The sequence below is a fragment of the Cottoperca gobio genome, chromosome 7, assembly GCF_900634415.1.
Source record: "Cottoperca gobio chromosome 7, fCotGob3.1, whole genome shotgun sequence".
NCBI lineage: Eukaryota > Metazoa > Chordata > Actinopteri > Perciformes > Bovichtidae > Cottoperca > Cottoperca gobio.
In genome coordinates this window covers 18,485,843-18,505,254 of record NC_041361.1, presented here as the reverse complement: position 1 = coordinate 18,505,254, position 19,412 = coordinate 18,485,843, and the positions used below count along the sequence as shown (strand labels likewise).

Below are 19,412 nucleotides of genomic sequence, written 5' to 3'. Positions count from 1 at the left end.
TCATACTGGCGTTAGCTCGCTTTCATGCTAGTTAGCTCGTGTTGCTACAGACGTAAAATGGATCGATTTCTTATTAAAAAAAGTTGCACACCAGGTGGACAGAAACAAAGCGTGACAAACGAGGAAAATTAAGATTTGGCGCATCCAACAACCGCAAATCGAGCGGAAGATGCTGGAGATGTGGTTTGTGGACAGACAACAGCTGCTCCCGTTAAATAAATAAAAAAGATACGAGCTATACAAGACGAACAAAGGAAATTTCAAGAAAAGTGGACAGGAATTTTTATTTGTCCTCCACGAGTCGAACACTTCGTGTTTGATATGCCGCATTTCTAAACGGCGCATCCAAAATTCAATGAAATTTACGCACCTGGAAGTCAAATTAGTAAATAAAATAGAGCACCTTTCTTCTTCTCTTTTTGGAAAACAAAGGCTCGTACACAGGACAACTAATACAGCTGAACGATTAACTGAGACATCTTTTGAGATCGCATGGATTTTGGCTCGGGCAAAAAAACCTTCTCACACTCAGAAATTGTGAAACACTGCTTTTTGGCTTCAGCAGAAATATTGTTTGCAGAGTTTGACAACATCATCCCAGTATTAAGATAATCCTGCTTTTATTGAATGTATTGGTTGGCTGCATTGCATATTGTATGTTCTGGGTAAATGACAGATTAATAAGCAGACGTGCTTTTTATGACTGGATGTTGCTTTTCATACTTTGCGGTAAAAGTGGCTCTCCTATTGACTTTGTCCAATCAATGCGGCTCTCATGTAAAACATAGTGAACACCACTGCGCCAGAGGGTCCAATCCGGCCTGCGGGATGACTTTGCAAAGTGTAAAAATGTGTTGTTTTGATCATAAAGTAAAATACTGTTCCAGATACCTGTGAACGAAATGTGTTGTGCCTTTGTAGATACACTGTGATCAGTAAGTTGTAACACACGTGTAAATGATAAAACAAGGCATAATATTGTTGTGGCCCCTGAACTAAAATGAGTTTGACACCCCTGGTCTAGCCACTTATCCCAATTACAACTATCATCGTGAAAATGTCCTTTACTTGAACTATCATTAACACAGTTGATGCTAAACTGTACTCACATGAAACATCTACATGGCGTAGAGCTTCACTTCTGTGACAAGAGAGACAGTCTGACCCTGAAAAGATTTAGACCTAGTATGCATGAGTACAAAGCGCATTACAGCATACATATTTATTTAAAATCAATATGTAATAATATTCTACATTTAGGCCATTTGTATTAACAACATTTGGTTATTTCACCATGTTTTCACGTCCCCATGAGCCCTTTGTGGACTTGATGGATGGTAGAATGTCTGCATAACTAAATCAATATTTCTGAATATTACTTTTTTCTTAGTGCTCCCTCCAGCTAGTCTCAGAAATCTAAGAAATCACCAACTGCAGTAGAAGAAAACCAGGGAAGCTGAGGGAAGTGGGCTCCCCAATAAATACAACAAACAATGTCAAACTGATCATACGTAACAGAAAAAGAGTATCAGAGGATGGAATTCTTTGTAAAAATTCAAGAACATTTATATGAACACAAATGGACTGCTTTTATATAGCGCTTTTCCAATCTTTCCAATCACTCAAAGAACTTTACAACACATGTCATTCACCCATAGACAGATTGTACATCAGCTTGTCAGTAGAATAACCATTCACACACACTCACACACACACACTCACACACCGTTGGTCATCAGTATCTTGCCCAAGGACACTTTGACATGCTGACTGCAGGGGCTGGGGATCGTACTGCCGACCTTCCGACCGGAGGACGACCACGCTACCACAGCCACCCCAAAGATACTTTGAGACAAAGTTAAAATGATTTAGTTTTTGCAACATTAAATAAATAAAAATGTCGACATTTTAAATGAACCACTGTGGCTTAACAACATTTGTACACGAGTACATGGAAATAGTCCACTGGTTATTTTGACAATTCAGATCTACCAGGTAACATACTGTACTTACTTTACAGTTAAAGAAGTAAAAGCAGTGTGTATAATATAAATAACGTTTTAATTTAAAACAAATAATGATATAGTTTCCCAGACTCTTTAAATATTGGATAGCTTAGTTTGTTTGGTCCGTATCCAGGAAATATTCCTACAAAGATAATGGTTAAAACTACAAACATGGCTGCTGCAAACAGTTTTGGTCATTGCTCTGAATCTGCTCCAGTGCCACGCCACCATGTTCCATCCCGTCATCCTCCTCCTCTCTGTCCCGCTGCCCTTCAATGGTGGTGATAGTCAGTGCAGCCTCACAACCCTCATCAGTCCTCCGCCCCTCCTCCTCCTCTTCCTCCTCCTCTCCCTCCTCCTCCTCTTCTTCTTCTTCTTCCTCCTCCTCCCCGTTTGTTTCCACCTGCTCTTGGCTGCCCTCTGAGCTGTCATCCTTCTCTCCCTCATCTCCCCCGTTCCTGCTCCTTCTCCCGTCGTCCTCTCCATCCTTCTCCTCTGCCATCAGCACTCCCCCGCCCTCGTCTCCCTCTGCCGTCCCTCCTTCACTTCCTGTCCTGTTTCGTGCTGCAGGACATTTGTGATCTCTGTAATAGCTCTGTCTGGTGAATCCCTTGTTGCAGGTGGAGCATCTGAAGCGGTAATTATCTGTGTGGGACTGCTGATGCTCCAGCATGTGGGCCCTGCGGCTAAACGCCTTCTGACAAAAAAGACACTTGTAGGGTTTGATACCTGGAGGGAAGAGAGGAGTTAAGAATTAATGTAATAATGCGATTTGTTGTTTTTGATACAGATGATGGATTCTACGCCTACGAACATGAAAAATAATTATTGGTATTATTCACTCACCAGAATGTGACAGAATGTGGGCCTTGAGTTTGTCTGGTCTGTTGAATTCTTTGGTGCAGCCTACATGTGTCCTGATGGAGACAAAAACATTACATTGAATAACTCGTAAGAAAAGCAAGACGGTCTAAAAGGGGAAAAACACAACAGGAGGATAGATGGAATGAATTGAATGATACAAAGAATGAGTCAAGTAGGGAGAAGACTGAGTTCAATAATCTAGAACGGCTTTTCCATTGGAGAGCCTCACCTAAAGGGACACTTGTATTTCTTGAAGGGTTCATGGATGAGCATGTGTCGCTTCACTTTGTCTTTCCTGTTGAACGTCGCCTCACAGAGGGGGCATTTGTATGGCTTTTCACCTAGAAAATGGAATCGACAACAAACTCAAACCTTTACTTTCATCAATGACTTGTAAAGTTATCACTTAAATTGGACATACGAGTAGGGCTGAACTCATTTTTGCAAGCTTAGTTTTCCAAAGCATTCAAATGCTAACATTATAGCCAGAGATACAACAGCTGCCACTTGTTGAATCAGTACTTTACTCTGACATTATTAAGGTTTTATTTAGCACTTCCTTATTTGAAGAACAGGTTCTTCCTTCGGTCACAGCAACATTTTGTGTTGTGATGCCAATAAAAAGCAGAACTGGGTTTTCAGCATGAGCAGTAACAATAGTGCTACACAAAGAAACTCAAACATGAGACTATAAAAAATATCAAACGCGCTGACACCTTCTGATCGTTTGGTTGATATACATGTTACTTTCATAAAGAGAATCCATTTTGTGTATGTGCGTGTGGGAAATAAAACACCCTGACCCACGCATCACTACTTGAAAGGCTTTGTGTGTGAAGATATCAGAACTGGCATATTTTAAGATGTTTGGTCAAATAAATAGATATTGTGTTGTTTATAATTTAACTGCAGGTGCATCCTCTCACGACAGAAGCGACAGCTCGTTCTATTTTCAGAAATCTCAGATTATTGGCAGGTGCACACTGGTCTGTTTAAGTATAACATAATTAGGTTAAAATGAATTTAATATGCTGCAAATACATTTTTATATTAATTTATAATTCATTTAGGCCACCAGGTAGAGTGCGTTCAGTGCACTTTGACAGTTTAAATTAATGTAGAGATAACATGCAAAAAATAAATCCTATGGACCAATCGATTGGTTGAAGAGAAGGTAGAATTCCAGCCGACCAGAACTTTTCTTTTGGTTGACTACATCCCTAAATATCAACACATCGGCCCCTGACTTTGTTACGGAACACAAAACACAACTGTGTAGAGTCTTGGCAAAAAGTCTACATACAAGAAGACTTCGGACCTGAGTGAATGCGTGTGTGCAGTTTGAGGTAGTGCTCTGTCTTGAAGGCTTTCTTGCAGATCTGACACTTGAACCTTCCTCCAACGCCATGAGTAGGGAGATGGCGTCTGAAGTACCTTTCACACGGGAAAACCTGAAGGCCAGCAAGAGAACAGAAGTCTTAAAATGTGACATGAAAAACACCTTGAACAGCTTAAACCTGAATTAGCATGGGAGACTTGTGAACACTATAATTTATAGAGTCCAAATATCACTACAATAGTAGCTTCCCATGCTGGCTCTTTACACAAGGACGGCTGAACAGAGTGTGTATTGTACCTTTTGACAATGTGGGCAGGGAAAGTTGTGGGAGGCCGTCAGTAGATGTTGTTCCAATGCCTCTTGGGTAGAATATCTGCTTTGACACTTCACACACCTGAGGTGAAACAAGAAAGAAAGCGGTGGTTTGTTCGGGATAATGAACCAACCAACTACAGTAACATATCAGCTGTCTTCTCTCCTCAAGGAGCTTCCTCTACGAGAGAGACTTTCTCTCCCCTACCACAACTCAAAAACACAGAGTGACTTAGGGTTGCCAGTGTTCTTCCCTCTGTTCTGCTATAACTAAAATGTAATCAACACACAAGTATGAGTGACTGAGCTGACCTGTAGATGGTGGTTTCCTTGCGTGTATTTTGTTGTGGGCAGAAGCAGTGGGAGTACTGGTGGACTCCCAGTTCAAACAGTGAGGGGAACACCTTGCTGCAGAGGTGGCAGCGGTAGGTCAGCTGCTCCTGGTGTGTCCTGGTATGCTCCAGGAACTGATCCAACTTCTGGAAGGTCTGGGAGCAGGACTTCAACACACACTTATAAACCTGCAGGGAAGTGGGCATGGTCATTCATCTTGTCAGCTAAGATGTTTTATCCCATTTTTAATGCATACCCAGATCATCTATCCCATGAGACTAAAAGTAAGCAAACACAGACTCACCTGTTCCCCTTTGTGCTGGGTCATGTGAGACTTGAGCTGGAAGTAGGTCTTGAACTTGCTGGTGCAGAACTGGCACTGGTAGGAGCTGTCTATTACAACTATCTGTTTGGTCTGAGCTTGGCACTGTTGGTCCTGGTTGGTCTGCACCTGCACCTGCATCTGTACCTGAGGATGCCCGTTCTGTGCGTCCTCCCCAAGGCTGCCCTCCAGATCAGCCCGAGCCTCAGCCGCACTCTCCTCCAACTCCCCTGGAGCTTCTGTAACCAAGGGTTGTATTTACTGTAAGGGCTTGAGCTGTACATCTGATGCTGGATCAGTAACTGTTATTACTTAATTAAATGTGTGTGTTCGTGTTGGCTAGGTGTACCCAATAACCAGGCAACTGAGTCTATATGCGTTTTTGAACCTTTTTAACTTTTTTAGTTTTAAGAATCCCTTTTTATTGTGTCCGCACAGCGAGAACTAGAAACGATCAAACTTCTTAGAAACTCGTATTTTATAGTAGATACTCTTCGAGCACAAACGCGACATTTAGTGACGTAAGTGTGTGTGTTGACTGGACGAACACATCAGCAATTACAGCCATGGAAACCACCATTTAAAAAAACCTGTTGTGTAAACAACAGACAACGCAAAACACACACAACAGCTCTTATAGGGGGAAAGAAATGGAAGAAAACACGGCCAAATGGACCAACAGTGAAGTCCAGGCTTGACTTAGCGTATATGCGGCGGGGAAAATATACAACGTGATTTTGATTTATGAAAGCGTTGCTATATCAACTGCCAGTCAGCTTTTAGCATTCCTATTGGAGGTATGTAGTTCTCGGGTGCAATTTCTCTCAGGAACAATTTGTCCGGAAACGCCGTGTTCTTCAATATAATTGACATTATATGCATGATTATTGGGATGTAAACAGACAATACCTGTTTGAACTTCCTCTTCTTCGATTTGTGTTGGACAGTTCTGCTGCTGTACCTCCTCCTCCTCCTCCTCTGGTTCACCTTGCTGCCGCTGCTGCGGCTCCCCGTCCCCCTCCTCCTCCTCATTGGCTGACACTGGTACCACCTTTACTGTGATTGGTAGTCTGGACACTGTGCTGGCCACACCCAGAGGCCACACCTTTAACATAAAGACAGTTCACATTGTATGGGCATAATCAAAGGACATGCTTTATGATACATTTAATCAGTGTGGTTGATTTACTATTGTCAGTCTCAGTGGGAGAATCTGCTTTAAATGAACTCATGGAGCTAACGTTAGCTTAATTAGCAAACTAGATACACCTGATGAAAATCGGTAGAAATGAGAAGCCTGCTTTTGCCCACCTTGTCTGAAATGAGTTACTTGAATTCTGGAAGTTAAATATGCCGCTGTTGTAAACTGCATATGTGCTCTGGCAAGAATGAGAAGCTGGACAGAAGTAGAAGGGCAACAGTGCTACGCGAACAGTCAAGTTTTGTGCTAGCGTCTGATAAATCTGAGGCGAGTTGTTTGTTTGCCAACCAAATAGTGAGGATATTTTTGTGTGGGGAGTACACAAAACAGTATAATCAAAAACTATTCAGAACCTTGTGTGTCTGCATGTGTTTCTTCACGTTGGACTTTTGGGCAAAAGCTCGGCCACAGACGATGCACTGAAACGGTTTCTCTCCTGTGTGACTGTTGAAAGAAAATAGTTAGAAGTCGTTATTGGAAGTAAGAGTCTCTTTCTTTTGGGTTTTAAGTCTATTTTTAGATGGGTACAGTCTCCCCTGCCGGCCGGTAACTCACCTTCTAATGTGCTGCTGAAGGTCAAAGTTTTTCGAGAAGATTTTGTCACAGAAATTACACTTCAGCTTTGGTACTTTTCCTTTCAGATGCTCTGCTAAGGAGTGAAATTCAGTGAATGAATATTTATCCTATGATCTTCATCGTACATTTCATATACTCATTATGACGTTGTGCATAAAAAACTGCAGCCTAAAAAGTGTAACAATACTTGTTTATCTTTTCAGAGAATTTTCCTTACATTTTAATTTTGTAAGTAAAACTTGCAAAGTTCTTTGATCTTTTCCCTTCACATACCTGTGGCCCCATCAGAGGTTTTTTTGCTACTCCTTGATCGTTTGGGGATGATGACCTTTTCAAAGTCTCCCAGCTCTGTGAGGTTTGTGGTGATGCTGCAGGTCTTTGTTTTTGTGCACTGCTTCCCAGGGCTGTAGACAGGGGGGGTGTTGAATGACTGGCTCTCCACACACTGACTGGGCACCTGAGGGAGAGACAAGGGCTCACTGCTTTGTCTTACACTACACACCTGATCACATTATTTAGTATTTTTTAACTCATTTCATTTAGAGTTTTCTTAAAAGGGGCAGTTCACCCAAAAATCTAAAATATATTTTTTTCATTTTACCTCACCCACAAATATGAATTTTGGAGTTTGGGGTGAAGTATCCCTTTTAATATTCTTCCTTCAGCCAGTACCGACAGAAGTTGTTTACATTTCTTTTTCATGCAACACCAGAGTCTGGAATGAAATGTAATACTGAGGCGACCAGCGTAACTCACTTGTACAGGATGGAAAGGTTGCAGACCCAAGGCGTGGATCTCTGCACCACCACCCCCAGCCATATGGGGCAGTGTGCTGTACACCTGCACCACTGAGTTGCTGTGGCTGGCTGGGACCTGCGAGGAGAGCGGCTGCTGGGTGGGCTGTCCAGCTGGCAGGGGGTGTGCCGGCGTCTGGGGGTGGGAGGACTGCTGCTGCTGCTGTTGTTGCTGTTGTTGTTGCTGTTGTTGCTGTTGTTGCTGTTGCTGCTGTTGCTGTTGTTGCTGCTGTTGTTGCTGCTGTTGTTGTTGTTGTTGCTGTTGCTGCTGTTGTTGCTGTTGTTGCTGTTGTTGCTGCTGTTGTTGTTGTTGCTGGTGATGGTGATGGTGATGGTGGTGGTGGTGGTGATGGTGCTGCAGGTAAGATACACCAGCTGTGTGCATGCTTAGGTTACTCTGCAATAAAGCAAAAGAAGCAGACAGATTTGATAACAGTACGCAGCAAATTATTTTTACATTTATGTAGCAATATTGTACACTCAGAATGCACATTTTCAGTTGTCCCAAAAAGTGTGGGCCGATTCAGAGCAAATATATGCATTACCTGTACAGGCGCCTGCATGGTGGCCATAGGCTGGTCGATGGACGTGAAGGCTGAGATAGCCGACATGAGAACATCGTCACTGACCAACACGTTGCCTTGAACCAGAGTGTGTGTCAGAGGGGAGGGAGGGACTGTGATGTAGGTGGACACCTAATGTAGAAGTGGGGAGTTATACACAAGAAGTGAGTAGTATAAACAAGTACGAACAAATACATGATTGTCTAAAAATGTATAATTCTTACCTACTTTGCTACTGTCATAACAATGGGAAATATACAATTTGTGTCTTAGCCTCAGAAGACAGAATGAATGTCACTGCACTGTTTTATCTTAACAGAAATTCTTCTTTTGTCTTCTTATAGTGCTTCTCTCACTGCTATCCTCTTTCACAAAATATTCAATATACCAAGATATTTCTAAAATGTCTTTATTCCGATTGTTATACTTACTGTTCCTTTTTTTCCATTATATTGCATTATATATACTCCTTTGTCCTCACATACACATTCATGTTTTATTAATTTGTTAACAGGTTTATACACTGCATGTTTAAAGATATAATTATATATATATATATAATATATATATATTTTATATATATAATATTATATATTTAGATATATTATATAGATTTTATTAGTATATATTAATATATTTTATCATATAATCTATATATATTTATATATATAATATATATATATTTTATATATCTAAATATATATATTTTTATATATATATATATATATATATTTATATATTAATATTATATATTTTTTATATATATATCTATTTTATTTATTACTATAATATATTTTATATATCCTATGATATCTTTTTCTCTATATATGATCTATTTTTATCTCTCTATATTATATATATTGTACTCAAATATTCATTAGATTTATTTTGTATATAAAATATATATATATATATATATATTTATATGTATTATATATATATTATATATATTATATATTTATTTACAAAATATTCAAAATACCAAGATATTTCTAAAATGTCTTTATTCCGATTGTTATACTTACTGTTCCTTTTTTTTGCATTATATTGCTCCTTTGTCCTCACATACACATTAATGTATTATTAATTTGTTAACAGGTTTATACACTGCATGTTTAAAGATATAATTATATATATATATATATATATATATATATATTTTGTATATAAAATATACATTATATATATATTTTGTATATAAAATATATATATATATATATTTATATGTATTATATATATATTATATATTTATATATATTATATATTATATTATATATATATTATATTATATATTTTATATATGTTTTCAAAAATATTTTCTAACTCATTCCCCATTAAACAAATATTGATCAAACATAACATAAAAACACTCTATGTATCCTCACCTGTCGGTTGGCAGGAGTCTGTGGTACAGAGCTGATTGAGGGGACCGGTGTGTAGGCATTGGTGGAGGCCAGAGAAACTGTGGACAGGGAGGGTACGCTAGACTGACATTGCTCCCTCTTGTGTGTCATGAAGGCTGGCAGAGAATTAAACTGTTTCTTACACTTCCCACACAGGAACACATCCTCGTCGTCTGTAGGAAGGACAAATGTAGAGGTTTGAGGTGCTGTATACTGCAGTCATAACCTCCAGCATTTTCATGCAAATAATTCACAAATTGTATTGTATTGCCAATTATTTAAATAATAGTTGTCAATGTATATTCCATTATTGTATAATCCTAGTCCTGGGCAGCAAAACAATTATGCATTTGTTGCGGTTGCAATGCCATACCATCAGGGAGATAGGCTAACAGTAAATGTTGCGAGTATACAATTACTAAGAGGGAGATCTTTTAGTCACAATCCAATAATGAACAGAATTAATGGCATATGTGACTAGCCTAATAAAAACATTAATCCAAATACAAGTACATAAAAATAAAACTTTTAGATTTTTATTCTTCTGTTTGTTTGGTTATCAACGGGCTGTCCTTCACTGTAGCTGCTGTACGTACCCATCGACTGGATAGAGGACGTCCCGGAGACATTCTGGTTGTTTGGATCAGGAACTCCACCCTGGCCATCCAGCAGAGACTGGACTGCCAGCACTGTCTGGTTGTCCATGCCTGAAGAAGAAGAAGAAGAAGAAGAAGAAGAAGAAGAAGAAGAAGAAGAAGAAGAAGAAAAAAACATGAAATAGGTCACATGCTGCAAAGCTCCATTGTATTCTTGGCACTCTCTCAAAATCTGAAGATCTGAATGTTGTTATTAAGTTGTAATAAGGTAAAGGTAAGAACAGTGTCTGGCCCTGGAGATGAAAATAACCTGTGTCCTGTTAAAACGCATTTCAACAGGATGGATCTTTACGCTCATAGTTTGATAATCCTTCAGAAAAGAAAAATGGTGCATGCTTTAAATCAAGATTAGCAACAAGCTTTATATGGTGTATTCTCCAGCCACTTCAGCTCTACTTACTTCTAACCTAACTATATTGATCTTATAACACATTTTAGGAAGAATGTACACACATCTAATAATAATAATAATAATGATTATTGCCTCAGGAAACTAAAAGCATATGGTCACTGGAAATGCACTACCAACTAACACAGACACACTAATAACCGTTGTAGTAATAAAGCAACAATACAGTGTGTTGTCTCAAAACAGCCTGCTGCAATAATATACAATGTAGTGTAAATAGCAAGAGGGTGACACATAATTGTATTGCCTGACTGTAATATGATGAGAACGACTAACAGTCGTAAACTGTCCATAAGGTCTGAACAATAAATCAATCTGTTTGTTTGTTTACAGTCAAAACCACTCTACTCTATTTGGGATGTTTTGATTGTTATAACGAAAATAGACACATTTACATCGGTGTATAGTGAGTTTTCTTCACGTCAAAATGGTCCTAGTATATTGACGTAGTTTAAAATACACATTCACGTTTTATTCCAGTTGCAATTACGGGTTTATTATCAAACTATTCGTACCTTCAAGCACTTCAAATATTGCTTGCGCCATCTTGAAGCTCCTCTGCTGCGCGATAGGCGCTCGACTAGGAAGGGCTGCCTGTTGAGGTGCGCTCCCCTCAACTCATGGGAAAGTACAATAAAACACTTAGAGGCAAACATACTCCTAATTGATGTATAATAGACTAACAAGGGTCACAAAATATGTACAAACTGGAAGCAAAGCGTGCTTGTTTTGCTGAAGCCATCAAAACATTACGGTTGAGTGTTTGTGTTGCTCACTATACAGTTTTCCCATGTGACACAAAATTAAACATAGGGCGTGGCACACTTACATTTTGAGTACGGTGCTATAGGTTTGATGGGGAACAACTTTTAATTAACATTTAATGAAAGGTAACAAAACGAACGTGATGCTAGTACGATTTTTTTGTGAACCCTGAATGCACCTTTAGATCGATGAATCCGCGCTCGATAAAATAACAGACAACATTTTAAACCAATCAGAGACCGTCCGTCCCGCCCTCTGAAAAGTGCAGCTTTTTGACCAATGGTAAGAGCCGGATTGAAGCACATGCCGGTTTCGCGGCAAAAAAGATTTCGCGCGAAAACAGTCCGATCCTTGTTTAGATGTACATCAGCTGGGACAATAACAACAATAACAGCCGATAACGGGGTCTGAACGGGGCTTTTATAAATGGACCGCGTCTGACGTGAGCACCCGACGGACCCGCGGCTGCTGTTTTAAAAGATGCGCGTGTATTTCACCGGTTTATTTTCTTACATTTCCAGTTTTGTCAGACTGCTTCCTGCGTGCCCCATCAAAACGAGGGGGTTGAAGAAATGCAGCTAATAACTCAGCTAGCATGCTAATCTGCCCTATATTTTAATATTCAACTACATCGCTTTAGACTCCGCTGAACTAACTCTTGCTTCATTACATCTACTCTCAGAAATGCTTCTGAGTTACGGTGCTGTGTTTTGTGTTGTATATATTTTTATTTCGATAGCTCACACTTGGAATACTGCTATAAAGTTTTAATAGCCATTTACCTAAGCCCTGCCTTAGGTGTAATGAGAAGTATTATTGTTTTATAGACTTAATTAGCTAGTTTGTCGGCTGCACCGGGTTGTTTGTTAACTTGTGTCAGTCTTTGTTGTTAGGACATAAGCTAGCTCGTTAGCAGGGTTGGTAGTTGTGTTCAGGGCAGTGTGTCCAGGCCTCGCGGCTGTACTGTACTGACAGGAGAGATGACAACAAAAGATTAGCTTGCTCCCTTGCTAGCTCGCTAACCTCCGACGTTTATTGCTGTCACGGCGGCTAACTCTTTATTTGATAATATATCAGCGGCTGAGCCTCAGAGTTGGTATGCATTTAGCAATTATATTTTATTTGCCAAATTTCCTGTTTGGCAGAACATCCTGTCTTGCTGTTTCACCACCAGCCTAAAAGGGTTTATCAGCAGTTAGCTTACAATAGGGTATTATTTGTGTTTAGGTAATACTGTTACTTATATTGCATGTGTAGCAGCTTGCTTATAAGTTTTACAATAGAGAAAGGGGAACTTTTCATAAGCAATGGTAAAGCTGCCTATAAACACCTGCAAACAAACTTTCAGAAGGTTTCATCATTGTTCCTTAAATTCACACAGTACAGTAAATCCAAGTGTTTGCTGATATTCAAAGTGCATTGTCTTAGTGTGCAACCCCGAAAGTCCTGTGAAGGGGTTCTCAGTGACACCCTGCAATGTCAGAGACTCTGATAACGGGCCACACATCGGAGGATCTGTTGGCTGACTTTGAGACACTGCTGAACTCTGGGAGTATTAACCTGGGTGAGGACCACCAGATAGTGATCATCACCAGCCCCAGCAATGAGGGACTCCACCCGGGCGCTGCCCCCACCAGCACAGGGGAAATCCTGCTGTTTGCCACGCCGCAGGGCCCTGTTGATGTTGGGATCCAGGACAAGAGACGACCAGCTCTGGGAAGACCTCCGGTGAGGAGGGGGGGTGGGGGGAGAGACAGAGGTTAGAAAAAGGGTAGGAGCCATAAGGGAAGTGGTTAGCTGAGGAGTTTAACATATTATGTTGAAATGTTTTCATAAATGCCTCAACAAAGCTGTATGTCCACTTGTTGCTTTAAGACATTTTTTCAGTCATTTTTCCTTTCCTTTCCTTTCCTCTTCATAAAACATGATTGTAACAACATTATGGTAGTTTTGACTGTTTCTTTCTTCAAACATTTGTATTCTTTAGGTAAAGAGGAAGTTGGACCTGGATAGTGACCATCAGTATGTCAGCACCACACGACCATCCATAGGCCAAGCACCACCCTCCACACCTGCCCCTCCCAGAGGTACACACACACACACACACACACACACACACTTGCATCTTATTCTGCTGATGTTTCTTTCATTGTTTCCCAACATTGACAGCAGAAGCAACAAGTCTGCTGTACGTGAGCATCACATCTATCCAATCCATACTATTCTCTGACCTTTGCTACAGCTGTCATTGTCCTAAAAACAGCTGTCCTTCTTATCAGCACAGCCTGTCAGCCTCTGTTTGTCTTCAGCAGGCTGACTAACACCTGAAATAATTACAACTATTGGTCCTTTCAAATGACAAAAGATTCATACGGAAAGATATTTATTTATTGTTTAATTTACGTTGTGTTCTCCTTCTTATTGATCTTAAATAATCATATTTAATACTTGATTCACAAGCCTCTCTTGGTGTGTAGTCATTGTACTTTCACTGTGTAACAAACTACAAATGAATGTCATGTGTCTTTTTAAAATGGGATAACTACACGATATAATGTCTGACAAGGACTGCAAACATTAACTGTTTCATGAGAAGTGTATTTTACAGACTGAAAGCGTAATAGAGTTTGTTGTTGGGAAGTTTAACATGCAGTAGACCCTGGAGAAGAACCTTTAGTGTGAATATAATGCTACTGAAATGGCTGAAACCGTGACAAACAAACATTTTTATCCCGTATCCCAAATTCTGCCTTGAAACCACTGTGGTAGTGGAACTGAAAAGTTGTTATGCATTAAGTAGAGCTGCTTAGAAGCAGGTGGGATTCAGGTACGCCTTTGTACTTAGCAGCAATCACCTGTGCTTTAGATAGGATTAGTATTTCAAAATAATTATAATTTTGTATTTGTGCCTCTTGATTTACCAAACAAAGGCTTGATGATTAGTGCTGAAAGCTCATTTAAAATATATATATTTCAGTATTTGCCACCATTGTTCATGAAATGAGGAGCATATGCACTGAAGACATGGAGATCAAATACATTCATACCAGAAACAAAACATTACATCACCGTTTAACTGACGCATGGATCAGAGATCTCTGTTCACTTCAGCAATAATAGTGTCATTTCTGCAATATTTGAAAATTCCACAATTTCTCAGATTTGTGCAGGATTAAAGTGAGACAGGCTGTTTAATAGTCCCCTCTGGAAAGACTCCACTGGTACTGAGACACACCTGGAGCAGCACAACACTGTCCCAGTATGACTTTGTAGAGAAGTAGAGAAGCTTGTTTCTCAGCAAACTGACAGGTGTACCTGAGGAAAGAACTCCAGTCTGAAGTGATGTGTCCATTATGCTTTGGACGGCTTACAAAAATAGTCAAAGTTACGAGCAGTAAACTGGCATCAGAGCTTTCATAATTTGTCCCATAATTACATTTCAAAAAGTAAAATTGACATTACAGTTTCACCCCACACGAAACTAGTGCATTTGGTTTGAGTAAAAAGCAAATGAGCATCACGCTGCAGTATTTTGACCTCCTTTTAAAACAGGAAGTCAGCACAGGACATTACTGTTGTGTTTTAACAAAGGACATATTGGTTTGAGGGAGAAAGGGAATTGGTTTTGTTGGGTGGTGGAATTGTTTAATTATGTTGGAATAAACTAGTTTAAAGTATTAAAGATTTATTGTTCTCTGGGGTGGCTACGTGGAATTTAATGGGATGGAATATTCTGCAGATATAAAATGTGCAAATAACTGCCAGTTGTTTATGAATCGATGTACGGTATAACATGCAACATTAACCAGCCAGCTGAAAAGTAATGCTGGCCCTCTCCCTCTCTTCCCAGTTCCTCGAACCACGACGGAGAAGTCGCGCTACGACACTTCGTTGAACCTGACCACCAAGCGCTTCCTGAACCTGTTGTCCCAGTCGGCTGACGGCGTGGTGGATCTGAACTGGGCCTCGCAGGTCCTGGACGTCCAGAAGAGACGCATCTACGACATAACCAACGTCCTGGAGGGAATCCAGCTCATCTCCAAGAAGTCCAAGAACAACATCCAGTGGCTGTGAGTATACATAAAGAATAAATGACTACATAAACTTAAACAATTGCACACTAAAGCATAATTAGAGAAATCTAAAAAACAGGAGTTACAGCTCATGTGCAGGATGTGTCTTATTACAGCAGTATAATATTGAAAAGTGGCTGGTGTGTTGTGTTTGAAGTCCATAAACCTAAGTTTGTTTCCCTTTTTTCCATGCGGTCTTCCCCATGCAGTGGTAATCGAGTTGATGCGGCATTGGTTTCCCGCCATAAGGAGTTGCAGAGGGAGGTGTGCGACCTCACAGAAGCTGAGGAGCAGCTGGACGAGCTCATTTCCAAATGCAACCTACAGCTCCGACTGCTCACAGAGGAACCACATAACAAGAAATATCCTTTTGGCCAGTTTCAGTTACTTGTTTAGTAATGCCAGCTGGCAGAGATGGCAGATCTTTTTTAAGACTATGTTGCGGTCTTGTATTCCTTAATCGTTGTGTTCTTCACATTGGGCTATGTGCGCTGCCAGGACTTAAAGAAGTCATTTGATTCCCCGGACCAGCTGGTCATGGTGATCAGAGCTCCACCAGAGACCCAGATGCAAGTTTCAGAACCCAGCAAGGTACGGGCCTTAGATGTTGTTCAGCCTCAAACATGTTTGATTTGAGGTTGAAGCAGCTCAGACAGAGTTTTCTAAATTCTAATATTTATCCGAATTGTAAAAAAAGGAACCCGACCTTTTTTGATTATGAACATGATTTGTTTTTGTTTGTTTATGAACTGAAAGCGCAAAAATAGATATTTAAATAGTTCAAACCTTCATGTGTTTTTAGAAGGAATTATCAAATGTTATTTTTGGTCCATTTTGAGGCCCTCTGAGGTTTTCACCTGATGAGGCATATTTGTGTACATCTCTCAGGGTTACCAGGTGTCGCTGAAGAGCACGCGGGGTCCAATCGACGTCTTCCTCTGTCCAGAAGACAGCTCTGGCGTCTGCAGCCCTGTGACAGGAAGTAGTCCCTCCAAACCCAATGCCGACCCATCACTGGTCCCGCCTCTCTCACAACCCACGGACCAATCACAAGCCAGAACATCCACAATCGCCCTGGAAGTGGGTTTATCATCTCCAGCGTCTACGTCATCCACAGTAACGGCAGCCTCCCAGCAGGACCCCTCATCACTGGTGTTAGGTGGTGACTCAGGTTAGTGTTTGTCAGTAAATAAATGTGTATTTATTAGAATTCATCAATGTAAAAAGTCCAGCTAAATTGAAAACATGGAAGAGTTGACAGTCTGCTGCAGTAATGTGAGTCAAAGGTCAACATTTCATCAAACTAAGTTGGGTCGAGTTGTGGAGACCGCAAACGACCCGATTGTCAAACCCCATTTCAGCAACAGTTTATGTTTTGAGAAGACTCTCCCTTTTTATTTCAGATTGAGATTTGGAGGTCTGGCCTTTTATATTAGAGTTTTTATCCAATCATATTTCAGCCATGATGTGTTGCTAGGGTCCACGAAATCTGTCCTTAGGTCTTCAGAATCAACAGTGCGGGCGCCTGTTAGCTTAAAGTGAACGGAGACAAAACTGTGGCGTTAACCAATCAGATTTCTAATTGGGGACACCGGGGCCAACTAGCAGGCGTACAATAACGTCAGCACGTCCACTTCTTTTGATTGGATACGCACTATTGAGAGGCAGAGCTATGCAGAGCTAGCAAACTGAACTTGAACGAGCTAATTTAGATTTCTACAAGCTGTTCTTTTTCAACCCACAATGGCTGAAGGAGGAGAAGAGATCGATTTGGTCGCAGATTTAATTACAACGCCATTTTCAAGACAAACTTTTCAAGAAAAGCTAGACATCGTGAGAAGAGAAAGGCCAACCCCGACGCTAGCGAGCCTATCACAGGGTTTGTCCGCCACTTTCAAATCACTAACTACGAGCTGTACCCCCGGCTCACAGCCTCCGAGAGGCACTGCACATTGTACTGCTGGGAATGCCTGCTATTTACAACTAAATGTTTCATAAATATTAATATAACTCTGTTGTTAGGGTGATGTAACGCCCGGTTATACTGCGTTTCTGTCTAAATGTATAGTTTCTAGAGTTATGTCGTCATGATGGTATAAAGAGGTGGAATAATTCAGGTAGGACTGTGTAGGACATCACTGAATCGTGCTGTTAAGTTTGTTTTCCACTTAGAAAGTGGAAGCTAGTAAGCCTAGCTTGCTAACGCTAGCACTGATTCCCATTCTACATTATTTGCAGCTCCTGCACACTCAGTGTTGAGTTTGTCCCACATTGTACAAAGGAGGACCAGCTCAGGTCTCTTTTTCATGGGTCGAGTTGTGGTGACCGCAAACGACCTGATTGTCAAAACCCATTTCAGCAACAGTTTGAACTCTGACCTCCGCACTTCCTGCGATGCCCAGTGATTCAATACACAACACATCTATTGTGTAACGTAGTGTGTGAAGCCCCAGTTAGCAGGAAAAGCATTGTAGTTACTAGTATTGTTAACAATGGTCTGGTTGCATTTATGTTTCCCACTAAATCATGCCGTTGAGTTGGCACGCACAATACATTTCCTTAGAACTGACAGCCTAAAGACGTGCATCCTTTGTTGGTGTTACATTTCACCTGTGCATTTCCAGCTATGACATGTCAAAATGTGTCACAAACACAAAATGGTTAAAGCTCTTTCTGTTGGTATTTGTCTACAAAATAAGGTATTGATCAAAATCCACAAACAACCATGTAACTGTGGTCCAGTATTTATTTGACATTTGACTTTCTTTGACAGAATCGCTCCTGGGTGGCGACCCGTTCTCCAGCCTCGGAGACATGCCCGACTTTGACCTCTCACCCCTCTCCTCCTCGGACTTCCTGAATGGAGATGGCCTGCCTCTCCCATTGGACGGTTTCATCAATCTGTCCCCCCCCCACAGTCACGACTACCACTTTGGATTGGAGGACAACGAAGGCATCAGTGAACTGTTTGATTGTGACTTTGGTGACTTGTCGCAGGTTTTGGGGGACAGTTAGATGAAGAAGACGACGAAGAGAGGAGGAGCATTTGGGCTTCTAGATTTCGGACTGTTCCTCTGTTCCTTGAGGCTTCTACACGAGGGCTGCCAACCGACATTTTATTGGCAAATCTTTGTCAAAAACCCAAACTCAATGTTTTAATTGTGCGGGGAAATATTTTTTGTAGTAATTGCCTGTGCTCCCCAAAATACCCCAACTACAAAATCTCAGTCCCCAAAATTGTACAGCACATTACTTGTTTTTGGCCATTTAAATTTTAGACCAAGAATTTGGCTTTAGTATAGCTATTTAAATTATTTATGCGAATGTTATTTTGATTTTCTTTTGTTATTGATAATGTTTAATCCAAGTGGATTGTGCAGGTGTTTGTGTGTGGAGTATAGACTCATAGGGCTGGTTTCCTTAACACTGATGAGCTTACATGCTAAGTAATAATAATAATACTATTATCACCTTAATAATAATAATAATACTTAATATTCATAAGGCTGTATAATAAGCAGCATCATGAGAGGTGCATGTTCAGTGCTGGGCTGTCCAAAAGCGTCTCGGAGCTTTGATGCAGTTTCACATTCTCAATATTTGTTTCCACAATGATAGAGATCATTATAAGCACACTAAAGGCTTCTTTAGTAATAATTAGTTTGATCTACAACACTGGAATCCTGACAGACTGGCTTCTCTAATGTAATGTCTGACCGAGACACTCGAGGTATCATTGCTCCAATTTAAAGGAATTCTTGACCCCCAAAAAGATCATTTGTATCTCAGTAACTCG

At 40.4% G+C, this 19,412-nt stretch overlaps 2 protein-coding genes across 2 annotated transcripts; one reads left to right on the top strand and one right to left on the bottom strand.

The window, feature by feature from the left end:
• Positions 1–989: 989 nt before the first annotated feature.
• Positions 990–11,355, bottom strand: znf341 (zinc finger protein 341). Its single transcript, XM_029435954.1, has 16 exons — positions 11,294–11,355; positions 10,310–10,420; positions 9,696–9,886; positions 8,293–8,442; positions 7,710–8,144; positions 7,227–7,410; positions 6,933–7,026; positions 6,731–6,821; positions 6,086–6,281; positions 5,159–5,415; positions 4,834–5,042; positions 4,507–4,603; positions 4,189–4,321; positions 3,100–3,211; positions 2,853–2,923; positions 990–2,735 (listed from the first exon to the last, which is right to left on the bottom strand). Exons 1-16 carry the CDS (start codon positions 11,322–11,324, stop codon positions 2,170–2,172), a joined length of 2,928 nt encoding a protein of 975 aa, XP_029291814.1. The 5' UTR covers positions 11,325–11,355; the 3' UTR covers positions 990–2,169.
• A 574-nt stretch (positions 11,356–11,929) lies between these two features.
• On the top strand, positions 11,930–19,388 carry e2f1 (E2F transcription factor 1). The gene is made up of 7 exons (XM_029436509.1): positions 11,930–13,271; positions 13,531–13,630; positions 15,394–15,613; positions 15,826–15,978; positions 16,093–16,207; positions 16,505–16,787; positions 18,390–19,388. The coding sequence occupies exons 1-7, from the start codon at positions 13,020–13,022 to the stop codon at positions 18,629–18,631; spliced, it is 1,365 nt and encodes a 454-aa protein (XP_029292369.1). The 5' UTR covers positions 11,930–13,019; the 3' UTR covers positions 18,632–19,388.
• The last annotated feature ends 24 nt before the right edge of the window (positions 19,389–19,412 follow it).

What these genes read in the sequence shown, in the direction of transcription:
- e2f1 (XM_029436509.1), top strand. Translation starts at nt 13,020, where the DNA reads ATGTCAGAGACTCTGATAACGGGCCACACATCGGAGGATCTGTTGGCT. An exon ending in CACACCTGCCCCTCCCAGAG is followed by an intron (nt 13,631 to 15,393) that starts GTACACACACAC and finishes CTCTCTTCCCAG; the next exon opens with TTCCTCGAACCACGACGGAG. An exon ending in GAGGAACCACATAACAAGAA is followed by an intron (nt 15,979 to 16,092) that starts ATATCCTTTTGG and finishes TGTGTTCTTCAC; the next exon opens with ATTGGGCTATGTGCGCTGCC.
- znf341 (XM_029435954.1), bottom strand. Translation starts at nt 11,324, where the DNA reads ATGGCGCAAGCAATATTTGAAGTGCTTGAAG. An exon ending in GTCCTCTATCCAGTCGATGG is followed by an intron (nt 9,887 to 10,309) that starts GTACGTACAGCA and finishes TCCTTCCTACAG; the next exon opens with ACGACGAGGATGTGTTCCTG. An exon ending in AACCTTTCCATCCTGTACAA is followed by an intron (nt 7,411 to 7,709) that starts GTGAGTTACGCT and finishes TCTCTCCCTCAG; the next exon opens with GTGCCCAGTCAGTGTGTGGA.